The sequence below is a fragment of the Magnolia sinica genome, chromosome 2, assembly GCF_029962835.1.
Source record: "Magnolia sinica isolate HGM2019 chromosome 2, MsV1, whole genome shotgun sequence".
In the NCBI taxonomy this organism is placed as follows: Eukaryota; Viridiplantae; Streptophyta; class Magnoliopsida; order Magnoliales; family Magnoliaceae; genus Magnolia; species Magnolia sinica.
In genome coordinates this window covers 17,932,160-17,950,854 of record NC_080574.1, presented here as the reverse complement: position 1 = coordinate 17,950,854, position 18,695 = coordinate 17,932,160, and the positions used below count along the sequence as shown (strand labels likewise).

General features: G+C 39.3%; 1 protein-coding gene across 4 annotated transcripts in view; it reads right to left on the bottom strand.

Moving 5' to 3' along the window:
* LOC131236488 (oxysterol-binding protein-related protein 1C-like) overlaps nt 1–15,931 on the bottom strand; it is a 37,808-nt gene extending 21,877 nt beyond the window's left edge. The window contains exons 1-4 of one of the 4 annotated variants that reach the window (XM_058233704.1): nt 14,837–15,931; nt 14,382–14,738; nt 10,356–10,455; nt 2,355–2,803 (exon numbers count right to left, since the gene is read on the bottom strand). In XM_058233704.1, coding sequence (XP_058089687.1) covers nt 2,355–2,803; nt 10,356–10,455; nt 14,382–14,738; nt 14,837–15,376 — 1,446 coding nt within the window. In that variant the 5' untranslated portion in view covers nt 15,377–15,931. Of the gene's footprint in view, nt 1–2,354; nt 2,804–9,360; nt 9,422–10,355; nt 10,456–14,381; nt 14,739–14,836 lie in introns of those variants that run through there. The other 3 variants (XM_058233703.1, XM_058233702.1, XM_058233706.1) reach the window with 3 other exon arrangements.
* Between the last annotated feature and the right edge of the window lie 2,764 nt (nt 15,932–18,695).

The window sequence follows — 18,695 nt, the reverse complement described above, 5'->3', positions numbered from 1 at the left end:
ATCGAAGTACAAGCAATTAAACACTAAATGAGACTTAACTGAAACAAGTAACTAACAGTCGGTGTTTCAAATAGTGTTTGTAGCATAGCGGTAGCGTACACTACGTAGCGTAGCTACATAGCGTAAATCCCATGTAGCGTACACTACAGGGGCCATAGCGTACGCTACAGCTACATAGCGTGTATCGTTTGTAGCATAAGTTACAATGTATTTTATTTTTTTTTAAGCTTCGTTTTTTTTTTAATTATATAAAACTTAGATCATAAAAAGATAAAATAATAAAATAAAATAAACCTTAAATGTAAAGTTAAAACCAAACCTTTTTATGTTTACTTTCACTTAAGATGGTGGTGATCCTTAGTAAAAGTTGGTGTGAAACTCACACACTAAAAAACCTTTAAAACTAAAAAGAAAAAGGGTTTCCAAAGAGGGTTTTCACAAGCCCCTCTTCGTATAGATGACATATGTATTGTACTTAATACTTTGAACCTATGGGATTTTTATTTCTATTCATGCTTGTGAGTAGTGACTTGTGGTTTCAATTAAACATTATTAATTAAAGTGGTTTGCTAAGAAAGTTGTTGATGCAATAATTATTTGATTTGTTTTATAACTTTATATATGAAGATTAGCTTTTGATAAATGATAATTAATAATTTGTTTGAACATGCTTATTCTTGAAAAAAAAAAAAAAGGGAATAAATGAATCATCTGGTAGACATTTTTATATCTTTTTCTTTTTTTAAAAAACTATTTATCATATATTTTCTATTTTTAAATTAAAAAATAGAAGTATTGTGTAGCTTAAGCTACACACTACGCTTTTTACGCTACACAATACAGAGGGTTGAACGCTACACAGCACGCTACCATTATTTAAAACGCTGCTAACAGTTGCAGGAAAACAAGTTTAGAGAGAAGTGATCTAGTGGGCTAAGTGTATAGAAACCTTCCCATGCACTTAGTTGCACTTGGACATGCTAATAACCCATATCATCAATCTGACCCGTCCTTTCCACTCAACTCACTCTTCATTGGATGCCATGAAAAAACATTCATTGATGATCACAACCATCAGGTCAGTGGAAGGAAAGGTGACTGGACAAGACCATTCATAGAATATAGGTTGAGTCACAGATGTTTATGACCCATCCAATTGCTGCAATTTTTGCTAAGTAGTGGATGAAGAGTGGACCGGACTTAATGGATGGTACAGACAGGTGACGAATCCACATGCAACTACGTGTATCGGAACTTGGAAGGTATCCACTTGCTTAGCCAGTAGAAGTCAATGAAATCTAATACAATTGAACCCAGGATACCCAGATATGTGAGGGATACAAAATGGATACTTGTCTTTATTTTTAAAAAATAATAATTGAAAAGTACATGGATACTGTATGTCTTTGTGATTTTATATTGAAGTATTAAGATATGGAACAGTATGAATGGCTCCATGGTTCAAAATATCAGAGGATGCATATTAGTATTACAAGAAAGCCACCCCGCTGCCTTTCTCGCGTATATTGCTGATATGAGATAATATTGGTCAAAGGTCACACCACCACGGCCATGACATAGTTTGTAGTCCAATACATACTGATGCATCAGTTCCGGAGCCAAGGTACTGATAGTTTGGACCTTCACCATGCATTACCCATCTTGGGGCCTGTTTGGATAAGAGGAGAAAACCAATCCTCATTTTTCAACCCACAGGAGCACTGTAGCTGTCAGTGTAGCTTGCTGAATCGTCCAGGTTTGTGGCTGTTGTGTGGCCCACCTACGCAAGTGATGGTAGTGGTTTGGGGGGCATGATAAGTTCATGTCACAGAACAACTTGTGGACAGTTTGGATACCACAGTCTTGAGCAGGCAGAAAACCATCTCCCAAACTCATTTTTGTTCAAAATTCAAGAGAGCTGTTTTTCAGACAGCTACAGTCATGCGGGCATATTCAAAATAATGATTAAGGGTGTCTCTAAGGGCCTGTTTGGACGCACTGTCAAAATGGTTGTTTGAGACAAAAACCTTGTTTTGGATTATAACAAGGGGGTCTTGCAGCCTATTTGGAAACCCACCCAAAAAGATCAGTTTCAAAATCACCTGACGAAAGGCACTAAAAAGCCCACTGGCCAGCGAGTCAACAAAAATGTTGCTTTGGGGGAAAGAGCCCTAGTGAATCCAAATGGATTCTAAACAGGCTGTATGAGTATCTTGGTATACCATAGAAATCATCTCAAGTCACAGAACATAACCTTGAAAAACATTAAATCAGTAAATCATCCTATTCTGATTTTCTCAAGCAGTCCAATCTAAATTCCCTGAAATTAAAAAATGACACTGTCATGAACTTACCCTTTTACCCCATTCATAGGCCCGGTCGATAAGGAAGGAGTACTCCAAATCTTCAAAACATTTCTGTAAAGAAGACAGGGGCTCGTTAAAGTAAACAGGAAGACAAACTTTGGTCAGATCCTTCCCAATGTTATCCTTTATCATTGACCAGAGGCTGACTCCCTTTTCTTTTTCAATTGGATCAGGCAACTTTTTACGCCGCCTAACATGAGGATAGTTAAATCCCACAGATCTTATAGAAGCATCACCACCATTCTCAAAACCAATAGCATAAAGCTCTTCATCATCTGAATCAAATGATGATCTTCGGAAATCAGATCCACTGCTTTTGAAAGAACTTGATGACAGAAAATCCCGTGTATCAAAAAATGTGTTGTCATCATCATCTGTTTCTTCCTCTGCAGCATCATTTCTTTCGTTGTCATCATCAGATTCTGTTGGACTTCCTTCTGAAAAAATCATTTAAACACAAAAATAAGACTCCACAGAACACATCAATTACAACTGAAGAAGATAGAAAAAGCAACAGTCCTGCAGAAACCAGTAAATAAGCAAAACCTGCAAGCATTGATATCTGTTAATGTTTAATAGAGAACCATGACAAGCTTAATTGTGTATCAAGGCAGAATTCTTAAACCAACCTCCAATTCAAGGAAGCTTTCTGAGAAATGCCTTACAAGCAAAGTAAACTAAGAAGACGGATGAAGGAAAATGCTCTAAAAAATCAGAAAGTTTCATGTTAATCTGACCATATAAACATGAATTTCCAAGGAAAAAAATATTTTTTATCAATAGTAGCAATTACTTCTTATAAAAAATAAAAATAAAATAAAATAAAATAAAGGAAAAAAGCACTTCCAATGGACTTAGAGGTGGTGGACAAAGTGGGGATGTACCTCTACAGTGATGCCAAAGAAAATTAAGAGAAACTGCTGTAAGACAGCTATCTAACCGGGCAGGCAACAACAATTAAAAAACAGATGAATGTGAGAACTAGAATGCAGCTATCAAGCAAGCCTATCAAGTAACCTACAACACAAATTGACCTAGAATCGAGATAAGATGATGCACAAAATGACAATTAATCTCAATCTGGGGAATTTGGATGCAAGTTGTGTCTGGCACATGCTGTCTAATTCATGCTATCTTTGGTAGGCAATCTAGGTCATATTGTCTTGGACTACTTGTTTTATTTCTTACTTGTCAAACACCTAGAACAAATAGTAAAGACAGAATGTGGCACATATGGGGAGCTTAACATGGTTGGTGGTGGCACATGTAGCATTTACATCACATGTGCAAATTGATACATGTGGCACATGTAAGGTGCTTGAAGATTGATGGTGGCACATGTGGCATGTGGGGCACTTCAACATGTACACTCGCAAATATGGTACATATGTTGCATGTGCATGGAATATTGTGTTCCTGCATGCACTAAATTAGGGATTTGCTTTCCTCGCCTTTATTCCACATTTTTAGCAAAAATATGCTATTCTTTCTAGCGATCAAATTTTGGGGACGTGTCCTTACTTTTGTAGGTTCCTATGCATAAATGAGTTCGACAACCCATGTACAAGATGTTTGCCCTAGATAGCCTATGTGGAACACATCTTTGCTTGCATCCAAATGGCCCTTCTGTTTGGCTCACTCGTGAAAGATAGGGTTGCTAACAATGTGGATAGCACTGTGATTAAGAGGCATGGGAACTGAGAGCTTAAGAAGACGTTGAAGAGAAACAACCTCAAAAGCAGTTTGAGCCATAGCACGACAATTAGGCCCAACACTTGAAGGAGACAATTTTGTGTCTTGCTCTTCTAAGATATTGGAGAATCCCCAAGATCGATACAGAAGCTAGTGGGGGAGCGAACAATCGGTTACATGACTAGCCTAAGCAGTATCTACATGACCATAGCACAAGGTATGATGGAAGAAATAAGGCAACAGCATCTACTGGTACTGAATGATGTGAAAACAACAGCATAGTGAACAGAGCAAGGAGTAGAAACAAAATGATTGACAATATGTACAGCATAATGATGTCAGAAGACTCAAGATGAGAAATCGTCAAATAAATGAGGCTGGCAACAAATGACAATTCAAGTTGAATGTTGTAACAACTCTCCATCAGTCAAACAGAGTTTAACCTTAAGCACCATGGTGTCTTAAAAGCCTGTGTATTAAACAGTTGTGCTCGGGCAATCAAATGTGAAGCATAATTCATTTGAGAGAAGAAATAACCAACAGGAGAGGTACCCTCAAGGTCCAAAAAGTAACATAGGGAGCCAGTGTCTTTCATCTCAAGTGGCGGTTGAAGATGCATCTTGATGAATTGAACATGAGAAAGATCTTCACCAAAAATAAGCATGGCATTACATAGAGGAGGAGCAACACAACCCACACACAAGAGGATGAAGAAACAAACATCACAGAGCCGTGCTCACTGCTAGTGAAATCAGCAGCATGCACAATGGACCTAAATTTCTCCAACCAAGCATGAGGAGTTTCTTTGAGACCGAAGTCATTGGAAAATGCCCAAATTTGAAGAAGGCTCTAGCAGTGTTTTAAATATCGATGATATCAACCAATACATCCCACGATATATCTTGTATCCCACCTGTGCGATACGAAATGCACAGGTAGTGCCGATATGTCCCACCTATTCGATCCAGTGACCATTTTCGATTTTCGAACACGTTAAACTAGTGTCAAATGGTTACAAATCTACGATTCTTCATGTTTTCTATGAAAAATCATGGATTTGGAACTTCGATTTCGAGATTTACGGGAAATGGGTCAAGTTGCGGAAAATTGAGAAAAATCGAAATTTCTCAATTTCTCACAAATTAGTTGCAATCTTTGTATCCAACACAAAATTAAACATGTATGTGACTTGATCTAGTGATTCTTCTTTTGCTTTTGAATGTATTGCTTGTGTTTCCATCAAGGTATCCCAAATCGGTTACGTATCAGCCATAACGGGTTACAGCCGATACGTAACGGTAACAGCGGTTACCGTTACACGATATGGGGCTGAAATGGGGAGGTCTAGAAAATGGAACCGAAACGGCCGTTACGGGGGGCCATAACAGCTGTTATAAGGCATAACAGCCGTTACGGGCCCGTAACAGCCGGTACGGGCAGTAACCCTAAAAGAAATTAGAAAAAAAAAAAAAACTAACCTTCTTTCGCTTCCTCTTCTTCCACTTCCTCTTCTTCTTCTTCTTTTTCTTCTTCTTGCTATGCCTACAGCTCCCCGTGGCGCTGCTGCTCCTGCTTCTTCTTCTTTCCCCTCTGGTGCGGCTCCCTCTCCACCCTCCCTCTCGTTTTCTCCTTCTCTCTCTTTTTCCCTTTCTTTCCCTCTCATTTTTTCTTTTTCCCTCTCATTTCTCTCCCTCTCTCTAGTCTCAAAAAAAAAAAAAAAAATTAATAACAATAATAATAAAATAAAAATAAAAATAAAAAATTGAATAGGTGTCATGGCTGTAAAACAACCACACACCTCATTTTGTTAATTCATCTGCGGCGCACGCTGGTTAGTGTGCTTGCACTGTTTTAGTCCATGCGGCCCACCTTGATTTATGTGTTGTATTATATATCCATGCCACCCATCAGTTTTTCTAGATCATTTCAAGGCATGGTCCCTAAAATGAAGCAGATCCAGATCTCAAGTGGACCGCACAGTAGGATTGAAAGCCCATTGTGCACTTGCATTGTTTTAATGCATGTGGCCCACCTTGATTTATGTGTTGTATTAGATATCCATGCCACCCATCAGTTTTTCCTGATCATTTCAAGGCATGGTCCCTAAAATGAAGCAGATCCAGATCTCAAGTGGACCGCACAGTAGGATTGAATGCGCACTATTAAAAACTTATTATGGCCCACTGTAATGTTTATTTACCATCGAAACTACTGATAAGGTTGCATGGACCTGGATCGAGGAAAACACAAGTCGCAACTTAAAAATAAAATAATAATAATAATAATAATAATAATAATAATAATAATAATAATAATAGAAGTTTTAATTGTGGGAATTCAATCCCTACTACGTGGTCCACCAAAGATTTGGATTTGCCTCATTTTTTGGACCATGCCCTAAAATGAGTTGGCAAAAAGGATGGACAGCATGGATATACAACAAATGCATCAAGGGGGGTCCTATGTTCAGGGCATCATTCACTAGTGGTCCACCTAAGGTTTAAATCTGCCTGATTTTTTGGATCGTGCTTTAAAATGAGCTGGCAAAATTGATTGACAGCACAAATATACAAATACATCAAGGTGGACCCCAATTTTAAGGCCTCACCCACTAGTGGTCCACCTTAGATCTGGATCTACCTCATTTTTGGACCATGCCTTAAAACGATTTGATAAAACGGATGGATGCCATTGATATACAATACATAGATCATGGTGGGCCCTACGTACATGGCCGTAAAAATTGCCCATGAGGCATATATTAATTAATAAATTAAATTATGGCACTATTGTTGCCAAGTCACGATTCCAAAATTAAATTGTTTAAATGATTTGCAAACACTAGTTTTTTCTGAAATAGGATCATTTGATATTTTTCTGATGCAGGACAATTAACCACTTGCTCTAAAAGCTCGAACTATTAAAGTATGGCGAATTAATCCCTTTATCTCATAGCCCAGGCCTCACATCTAATGGGTTAGGACCTCGGTCGAACCCCTTTCGTAAGTCCCAAATCACATGGGCCGCCCACCCCGAGTATGTCCCCGCATCCCACGGGCTACCCCACTCAAGCTCGGTGTGAAATGCACATTAATCACCTTTGGTAATGAGTCTCTAACACGATACCTCCCCCATGGGCCCCAAATCGCATGAGTCACCCACCCTGAGTGTGCCCCTGCATCCCACAGGCGACCCCACTCGAGCCCAGTGTGAAAATGCCCTTGCATTATTTTCATTCTTCGTTGTTCGATAAATATCCACCAATCCATTCATGAGATAAGTGCCAATAGATTGCATGAATTTAACGTTGATTCGGGGCATCGAATGGTCCACCAAATCAACTCTAAATTGACAACACTATTTACTTGAATATAATTTCAAATTTTTTCTTAAGATTTATTGGGAAAAATTATATTAATTTGTTAGATATATGAATTACATAATTGGACATAAAAGTCCCTAGATTGTATGTTGAAATAAAATATACACAAGTCACAAGGTATGTAATACACCAATACCTACAAATATGAGATATTTTGGTATTAGATTCATTATAATTAATTCATATTGATATTATATAGTTAGATAATTAAATATAAAAGATCTATAGCTAATACTAGGTTGTCAGGTTCATAAATTCATCAGGCAGTCCGATACAACTTCTCACCAAGGAGTGGACTGTTACACCACCATAAACATGTTCCAAATTATAAATGAATACATATTTGAAATATTTAGAATATTCTGAATTTAATAGATGTTTTTTCATAATTTTTTGACCCAAAAAAAAAAAAAAAAAAACACATTGCACTTGTACACACCCCGTATTGGCCATTACATCCCCGTATCGACTGATACGGGGCGTATCCGTGTAGGTAACGGTGGGCACCGTTACGCCCACCGATACCGCAACGGAACACCTTGGTTTCCGTACATGCCTTCTTACGTTTATAAATTATATGAATAGATTTTGAATATACTTGCATTAGTTCAAATGAAAAGTGCAGATATTATGACCCCATACAAAGGAAACCCCTATTATGTGCACTTTTTTGTAATGTTTTGATTTCTAAGTGTGTATTGATGTCTTTTTCAACAATCCCTGAGTTTCATTGAAAAAATCGACCAATTTCCCAATGTTCTCATGTTTCCCAACAACAGCGATACATTACATGATACAACCGATATATCCCATACAATAACCAATATGTATCCGTATCCCACGGGTGCGATACATTACGCTATAACGATATTTAAAACATTGGGCTCTAGTACCATAAAACTTACAAAGAAAGGTTGAGAGAATAAATTCATTCCTAACTTCATTAAAGGAGCAATAAGTTCCCATGTTTCCCGATGTTCCCATGTTTCCCAACAACGGCGATACATTACGTGATACAACCGAAATATCCCATACAAAAACCAATATGTATCCGTATCCCACGGGTGCGATACATTACGCTATAACGATATTTAAAACATGGGGCTCTAGTACCATAAAACTTACAAAGAAAGGTTGAGAGAATAAATACATTCCTAACTTCATTAAAGGAGCAATAAGTTGTATACAAATACAAACTACAAAAACAATGACTGCAATACCATTATATACACTAAATGTCTAAACTACCTTCATATAAAATACTATGTAAATATAGAACCTTATATTACAAAGAAAACAAGATCAATCTGAGAAAGAGAAAACATAAGAATATGCATGTTTTATTTCTTGAGTATTGCGTATGTGCTAAAGATCCAGGAGCAAAAATCAAGTACACCTACAAGTAAAATCCAAAAACTGAAGACAAGAACAAACATAAGATACATAAACCAAACAAATCATCATAATCATCTTAAGCCTCTCTCCCAGCAATTTCGGGTTGCTTTAGATGGATGTTGTCAAAGTCTTCTCTTCAGACTGATCAATTCAGTTAATGAAGAATTATGAAATAAAATGCAACTGCATATTTAGAGATATTTGTCCTTCTGCTAAACCACTCAAAAGGAAGCAGTAAGACCATTTTGGGAATGAAATATGATTTTTTGTGCAAGTCGATGGACCAGCCACATGTGGGATCTTGGTATCCTTAAACCGTGGTTTTCTACATGAGGGGAAGAAAAATGTTTTGGACAACATTTGCACTTATTCTTGAGGCCAACCCCAATTGGTTGGAATAAGGGTTAAATGATGATGGTTCTTGAGGTAAGGCCCCAAATCTTTGAGATTTTGCTACCAGAACATGCTCGCCTAGAAGCACAAATTGACCTATACAAATTAACATTTCATTATCAAATAAGTCACCATATGTCTTCGTGCAGAACCAAAATTGTGTGAGCAACAAGTTCATAAATATGCCTTCAAAGATGCTGCTTGCATGGGTCCACTATCTGCTTCTTCACTGGATCCAAAAAGTAATCCTTGTTCCTTCACATATACAGCTACCAAATTTATCAAAGAAAATGTCATAGACGGCAGTGAATCACGAGTATTTCTTTAAATATTGATTACTTTAGATTCAATTCGATATTCACTAAAGTAAATTAAAAGAATGCATAAATTACTCGTTTTTAATTTCATTTTGTTTGCCCATATCTTTATTTTTTTTTAAGGTAACACTACCAGGGATTGAACCCTGGATCACTCACAGATGCTATACTATCTTTTTATTTTAATTCGTTTTGCTTGCCCTTATCTTTATATTCACATGTTTTATTCATAAATTTTGGAACCACATTCCACCCATACATATCTGAGTCCGATACTCATAGAAACTGGTACAAACTATATTTCCAATTAACACTAATATTATACTTCTCACTAGATTTAGTCTTGTGCAACACAAGGCAAACGCCACAAGATGCCATCCTTAACAACATATGAACATAGAATCCTGCATCGCATGCTCATGATGTAAATTTGTAACCTTTATTTTGAAGGAAAGGATGAATGTCAGTAATCACCTAGTTGAATCCATAAATCTACAAGAAAGAATAAATCACCTTTTCTAGTCATTACGCTTTGACAAAAACTATTAGACTTGCCATACAGATTATTCTCCAAGTCCATTTCTTTGTTTAGTTTTCATGTAAAATAAAATCGAAGTAATTAATATTTCAAGATTTTCCCAGTGCTAAACGAAGAAAGGCAGAAGACATTCACAAACTCTATAAAAACGAAGATAAAATAAACCATAGCTCTAAAGGATTTGTTCTTGCATCAAATGCAAGCATTTGTAAAGATAAGCAGACTGGTGATGCACAACAGAAATGGACTATGAATTTCACAGGACATCGTACCACTGTATTTGTCATTTCTTGGAATATAAGCAGTTCCATACTCCTTTGTCTGCCTTTGGCTCTCATCAACAAGTGTATTCTCCAAATCAACTTTTTCTGTCTACATAACACAGTATCGAAAACAGTAGTTTTTCAGTAGACAAATAAGAAAATCGGAGCTAAGAATGCCTCACACTGTAATTCTTGTCATATTAATATACATGGTGAATGGATATGTCCACCAAAGCAAAGGATTCCAGCAGCAAAGATAATTTGTCAATTCTTTAAACACAATAGTCATCCCTATAACTGGAACTCTTCAAGAAGAAAACTAATTTTTGTTTGTTGCGACTCTCATCATAGCATTGGGACACACCACCGTACAATCAACTGATAAGATTCATAAATATTGGCTACATTACAACACAGATGCATACAAGTACTACTGGCCTCATGTTTCACATGAAGAAAGAACTTGTTACCCGTGCAGGTTGAATTTAATGAAACATAATATCAAGGCTTATGAATATCACTTATACTCACAAAGTATTTCCTTTTGCTCCATTTTACAGCTTATCCAATCAATAAGGTAGGAATATATCCTTTGCTTCTTCTCCAATCATCTTAATATGAGTAGAAACATCTATCATCTTTTAATTTTGTATAGAGCTTGAAAGTCACGAAGTTTAACAGGCTATCATGTCCTTGGAAAAGGCTTTCTTTCTATTTTATCTGAGGGATCCCAAAGGAACAAAGTGATAGGATTTTTAACGAAGTGATCATATGTACCATAAGCAGTTGAAAGAAGGGTCAAATTTAGAATATTATGACCCTAATGCTCAAAATCCATTTTCTACATCACTGTGAAAGGGGAAATGAATAAAAATAATAAAAAGATCAATATCGCATATGATATCACACATTTGTACCTCTGTCATCCTGATGGATGTTTCAAACCAAAATATTTGTATTTAAAGCTTACACTAAACGGCCAATTCCATTTTCTTGCAAATATATGGTAGATTACACAACTCTAAAATGCTCGCTGCTATGTAGTCAACTTTGGACTGGATGGGAGTTCTTAATGGTTACAGAGGACCTCAAAGCTGTGTTACAAGAATATGGGTACAGGTACAATGGATCCTCTGAACCCAAACTCCCTGGATATGACTTCGGCAAGGATTGGTTACATTTTGTAAGCATAATCATGTCAAAACATCTCCTTAACAATATCAAAAATTGGGTTTGTATCCAAATTGACATGATTCGCTAGGCATTGTAAGTAATAAAGGTCTATGGTCCAAAACCCAAATATATCTAGAATTCAAGCATCAGAGAAGGAGGTCCCTTATCGGTACCCTCATCCAAGTATCCAACTTGGATGCTCCATTTTTTTCAAGGACCCAAGTGTCATAACCCTAAAAGGTCCATGACAAGCACAGCCTACATGCATAAAGGTGTTTTAACCAAACATCCAGAGGTAATTGTGCAAAATATCTTCCAACAGGATTGTTAGTGTTTATTGCTTGATAATAGAGGGAGAATAGAAGAACGATCAGCTGCCATCTCCACTAGGTAAAGGATCATATTCTTGCAAAAGCAAGTAGTGATGGTGGTGGCCATGGTGGTGGTATGAGCAGCAGCAGCAGCAGTAATCTTAACAAAAACCTTGCACTTAGACATTACTAACCATACAATCTTAATGTTATTAACAGGACCAACACTAACTGCAGTCCTTGTAGACTCAATTCCATTCAAACTCACGATGCACTTAAAATTTATAGTTTTTAAGATCCCCAATTCATAAGAAGAGCCGAATCTGCCATGGTTTCTAGAGCAAACTAGCTTTGGACATTATAGGTTATCACAGGGGCAGCTCACCCTTAGTAAGTTTAAGGATATTCTGCAGTTGTGTTTTCATCATGCTTGGTATAATCATTTTACTTCATTGAACTGATGATCAATGATAAACCCAAAAAGGAGAGGGAGAAAAAGGTCATTTTAAACCCTTAATGCAAAACAACAAAGTGGGGCATCACTGCCATTTCTTGCCTTGTTAATTTGTCCTGAAAAGCACTGATGCAACGAACACAACTCTATAAGCGCTGCAGTGACTAGACCTTACATCTTACATGTCTCCAAAACATGCTTGGCACTTCATCCTTTGATGCATGAGCTTCCCTAGAAACTGTCAAAGATTTGATAAGCTACTTGCGAACACTTCCCAAGAAACTTTCCAATTGATTTAAGCGACTAGCCAACACTACAAGATGACATTACTTGATATGAAAATGTACCCTAAAACCTAGGTGCATATCACAAACTACAAGCACAGATGCACAAAAAACTAAAGACAATTACCTGCAGATTCAATACCACAGACAAATTGACTTCAGCAACCATAATATATTAGAACATTGCTTGTGCCACCATTGGCTAGTGTGATCTATCAATAAACCACAACACACGAGGCCTGGCTCCTATTACCAAAATAACTAATTCAACTATCATCATCATAATCATCTAAGCCTTATATGGCTTATCCCAATTAACTGAGATCGGCTACATGAATCTTATTCTGCCATTCCACTCTATCAAGGGCCATAGCTTCAATTAGACTATAGGTCATCGAGTGTTTTCTTACTACCTCTACCCACGTCCACTTGGGCCTTGCCAACTAATTCAACTCTATTGTACATTTTTGGAAGCATGAACATCCACCATAGATACAGTACATATATGAGTTACACCATATGTGACCATCATATACAAATTAGATGGAAATAACAACCATTATAATTTATCAGTTAAATGACACTCTAGGGTATATTCAAATCTTAATCTACCCATATGCATGTTGGAACGAGTGTCCAATGCATTTGACAGACTTCTTCTTCTTCTTTTTCTTCTTTTTCTTTGTTGTTTTCCTATTTCGATTGGTGGAATCTTCTTTTCTAGCAAGGAAATGAAATCGTTTTCTTATATGTGACATTTTCCACAATTTGCAAAAATGAAATCAGCTGTGGATATCGATTTCCATTTCCATGATTTTCCTCAAAAAAGGGTGATTTCCATTTACTCCTAGGGAAAAAAAAAAAAACCCATAAAATAGTTATTTCCACGTTTTTTGGGAGATAGTTCAAACATTTTGACCATTGACCGTTTCCACTTATCCATGGAAATTACGTGTCCCAAAACAAACAGGTTCTATTTCCACAAATTTCCTCACGCATGAGGATTTCCTTTCCAAATCTACCTTTTGGATCCAACCAATCAAAACTGGCCCAAATTCCCTGTTAGATATCTTATATGCTTGACGTGTATGACAATTCCACTAAGGATCCTCCCATTTGAAAAACTTTGAAAGAGGAGAACTGAAATTAGGATGAGTTGCAAATTAAAACTTTTGTTCAAGTCAGGTAATATGATGTCAGGGGTAATCTGAGAGAGGAAGTGCATGCGAGCGACAAAAGAGATGCCTAATACGGCAGGATGTGTATAAAACAAAGAAATACAACCCCATCACGCCACTTCCGCTTCATTGGAAACCTTTTGAAACAGATTAATTTCAAAAGATTTTGGCATAAAAAAGGATATATATCATAGACAAGAAAATTCAAATGGACACTAGCTTCCATCAACTAAAGTGTCCATATGCTATGGTCAGAAAAATTGTCTTTTGAAACAGATACAATTTCAGAAGATTTCAGTATAAAACAGGATATTGTAGTAGACAAAACAAAAAATCAAATGGAAACTGGCTTCCATCAATTAAAGTCCTAACACGTATAGTTGGAAAAATTATCTTATATTCCATTAATGTTTACAAACGAAAACATACACAGAAGAGTCCGCACCAGCTCCCCCTTCAAAAATGAGTGTTAACACCAAAGGAGAAGAAAGAAAGAATCGATTACAAATCCATAAACAGATCTACTAACGTAGAAAAGAGAGAGAACAACGAACCCAACACCAAAAAACTCGTAATTAAGTTCGTGAAGCACCGATTTCTGCAAGAATTTGATTTCCATAATTAGGTTATTATACCTCGAGCTGCCTCAGGGTGTCAATAAGCAGAGACTGCTTCTGCTTGAGGAGCACCAGTTGGTTCTGCAGTGCTGCAAACTCATTCCTCATGATCTGTTCACTGTCCTGGATTGCTGCCTCGCTCACCCCCTCCTCCAGCAACCGCTGCCTCAGCTTCTCCGTCGATACCACAAAGCTATCGACGGGAGCCATCAGTTCACTGTTCGACATCCGTGGGAACATGTCCTTCACTGCCTGGAGCGCATCCATCCATGCGGCCCGGTCTTCCCGCGTGTCAGCCCGGAGGTGGAGCCGCTTGGTCCCAGTGAAAATTGAGAACCGCTTGTCATCCGATCTGCTCTCCCTGATTGACGACACCTGAATAAAAGGGAAACAGAGAATTGGATCCGGATCCAATCTCATGACTAAGATGCAATACATTACGAATCAAAGGAACATTTCTTTCAATCTCCAACCTTGAGATGGACCTCGCCAAAGGGTTTGCGGTGCAACTGGGATTGCCTGTTCTTGCGACGGCAGATTCGCTTGAGGGACTCCTCCCCAATCACCTTCGATCCCTTCTCTGTTTCTTGATTAACCTCGATCTTGTCCGGGCCATGAATCTTGTAGTACGAGAGGACGCCGTCCTGCAGCACGAACCACCGCGGCCGCCACCCTTTCCCATAATTCACCCACTTATAGAGAATTCCTGAGATCCCGTTCCCAACGACATCATTCAACTTCACGACTTCGCGGTGGTCCCCGAGCAGGACCGGGGACGGATCACGAGGCGCGGTGAGCGACCGGGACCTGAGGAGGTTAGGCGGGCGGGAACGGGAGTGACCGTTGGTGAGATCGATCGAGTCACGACGGGTTGTCGGCGCGCGCAGGGAATTGGATCGGACGGTGGAGGAAGGGTGAGGTGGCGGGGGCATTTCGAGGAATTCCTTTAGCGGGGACGACGAGGCAGGGTTCCGTCCGACGGGGACCGTTGATCCACAGCAGAAGGGATGCATGAAATTGGAGTGATGGACGGATCAGATCATGGCCGTGGGGATGGATCGGATCACGGAATTTCGGTAGGGGTGACAAGCACTGAAAGAAATGAGGACGGTGGCATTTAGAGAGATGGAGGGGAAATCGGCGGGGATTTTGAGAGTGAAGGGTGGACGAGGAGAGTGGCGTATGTATACGGGTCTGCGTGTACGTATCAGCGTGTGTATTACGTATTTTTATCAGATACAGATGTGCGGAGGAGATGGGAATACCGAGACGAACGCTGCGACACGGAAGCGACGAATGCGCCGGCGGGGAATGGATGGCTAAGATCTGACGAGTGGGGAAGGGGAAGGGGAAGGGGAAGGGAAGCGATTTAAAAGGCGGTTGGAGTTTCCGGAGTTTCCCTTCTCCGTGGTTGCGGAAGAGAGACTTTTCTCGTTTTTAAAGTTCACGTCTCATCTTTTGGTGGTGCACGGGACTATCAATTCAGATGGTCGCTTTCTTCTGGTGGTGGCATTCGGGTGGAAAGAGACGGCTGGACTGTCGAGTACCTCGCGTGATGGGAGCTGGTCAGGCGAATGCGAGCCCTTCATGGATTGGATTGGCTGATATATAACGTACGTGTCGGATGGCCTCATAGCCCATTTGCCAATGATCACAGCCATCGAACTGAACAATCGGATGGTTCAACCCCTAACAGATAAGCTACACTGTGACGCCCTCCGTGTGGGGCCCACCTCTCGAACATCCGTACACGTGCATTTGCTTTGACTGTTTGGGACAGTTGCCCAATTTTCAACGCATCTGTTTTGAACGCGTGGAATACATACACCTACTGACCAAACTGGCTCTACTTGTCACGGTCTGAACGGATAGATAACAGGCCGGAGCGTGCGATCAGAGAAACTGGAGTTCGCCCAGCGCGTGTAGAAAAACCTCATTTCCCAAGCCAAATCGGGCGTATCGCTTGAAATGGTAGAGAGTTGGACTACAATGCATTTTCCCATTCTTTAAACCTCAAAGCCCGCTTTCTTGATTACATGGAGATGCTGCCGGCGATCCGGCTCGCGTGATAGCTGCAAGAGGAGCCTGTGCGGGGCACGTGCCTAGTCAGGTTAGGATGATATGGTGGGGCCAGAGAAAACAAGTGGAGGGAGGGGTGAGTCAGATGGAAGTCATGTGCGCGAGTGGCTCGTTCGTTGGTAACTAGTCTTGATTTTACATCTTGGTAACGGGAATCCTACAGTTGGAATCCCACAGTACGCCTGGTGCGTTGTACGCTCAAATACTATTTTCTAAGTCTGAGATTTCATATTTTTTCAATGCTTCACGTACATGACCCGAATTGGGTATGCGGACTGCGCCCCTTATGGCACTCGTTTCTCGAATATGGGGAGTTGTACGCTTAGGAAGAAACTGTTGCAAGATGAGCTTAAAGATAGTGACTAAAAATGACCTCTTGTATGTCACTTTACCCTGTTCCACGTGTATACGGGGACGTGTGTGAGAGATCTAATCCATCATCAGATTACTCCACTGGGATGGATTCAATATTAAGGGCGTGTTTGGGCGGTGGGATTAGAAGAGATTAGGTGGGATGGGATTCAAAAAACATAATTATTACCCATGGCAGGAATTGTCCCCCGTTGCCATGGGATAAGATTAATTTCATGATTTGTTGGTAATACAGTGGTACATTGAATGGATATACCTACTATCATTTGAAATTACTGAGAATAACACACGTGTTATATCTAAACCGTTCATTTGTTTTGTAACCTCATTTCATGGCATGGGCCTAAAAATGAGGTAAATCCAAAACTTATGTGGCCCCAAAGAAGTTTTCAAAAGGTAAGTGTTCAATCCCTATTGCTTTCTATAATGGGGTCCACTTGAGCTTTAGATTTACCTGATTTTTTGGCCCATGCTCTAAAATAATCTCGAGAAATGGGCGGACGGTGTGGATATAGCCCACACATCATGGTGAGACCTACACAACTTGATAAAATTGAGTGAAATTGGCACTGGACCCAATGCAATTCCATCTAATCTAATTGAGGGAAAATAAAAATAGATGATACAATCTAGGCAGATCATATTTGGGAGAGCGGAGTAGGTGTTACCCTGGCAACACTGTAGTTGGTGTTCCCTGATGCGCGGAGCCTATCTTGATTATGTGTCGTGTATATCCACGCAGTTTTTCCATATCATTTTAGTGCATGATCCTCCAACTCTCAGGTGGACCACGCCACAAGAAAAGGTAGCGATTGACTATTAAAAACTTCTCATGAACCATAAAAGATTTGGATCAAGATTGTATTTGTTTTTTTCCTTCATCCATGTCTACGTGACGTAATCAACAAGTTGAATGTCAAATAAACATTACAATGAGCCTATAAAGTTTCTAATGGTGGGCGTTCAATCACCACAGTTTCCTATGACATGGTCTACTTGAAATTCGGATATACATAGAACACATTGTAAAATAATATGAAAAAACTATTGGATAGTGTTATGGGAAGATTCGAGCCTACTCAACTCCGAAGTCCGACACCATTCATATCCGACCGGAGACGCAAGAGCAAGTCTAGAGCCCGACTTGGCCATAGTTACGATATTACTCCGAGGTTATTGGTTCGGAGTAATACGAGGTCGAGGCAGTCGGTGTGAAGCTCAGACCGCTTAGACTAGGATCTACTTGTGGGATCTCAAGTTGTCCCATGTCCACAGACGGTTACACAACCACCCACGTCCGCATGACCACACGATGGTTGGGCAACCAAGTCTCCAGCGAGAGGCGGTAAGTGCCCCGAAATGCGCCGAGTTATGCGGACATGCCCTTTCCGGGTGAGGGGGTATAAATAGTACCTCATAATGAGGAAACAGGTACGCAATATTTGGCACTCTCCCTGTACAATTGAACTTAGACCCAAATTCCATTGACCTGACTTAAGCATCGGAGGATCCCTTGTCTATACAAGGGTCTCCTTTGCTCCCCGTGGTTGTGCAGGTTCAAGATGTTGAAGCGGAACGGAGTTCATCGATCTGAGCGGAGAGTCATCCGGATTTAGTCATCAACAGATAGCATTAATATACAACATATACATCAAAGTAGGCCCCTACGACCAAGAAATGTATGTACAGGTAACATCTAATTCACTTCCTATAATTGAACACAGCATAATTAACACGTGGCATATTTTAAATGTTGGAAAATTGATAACAACATTTATAGGGATGTAAACACAAAAATCATAGATGTAAAACATTTAGCACATGCAATCCATTTACATAAATATTAAATTCATATATAAATTACATGAATAGTTTATCTAA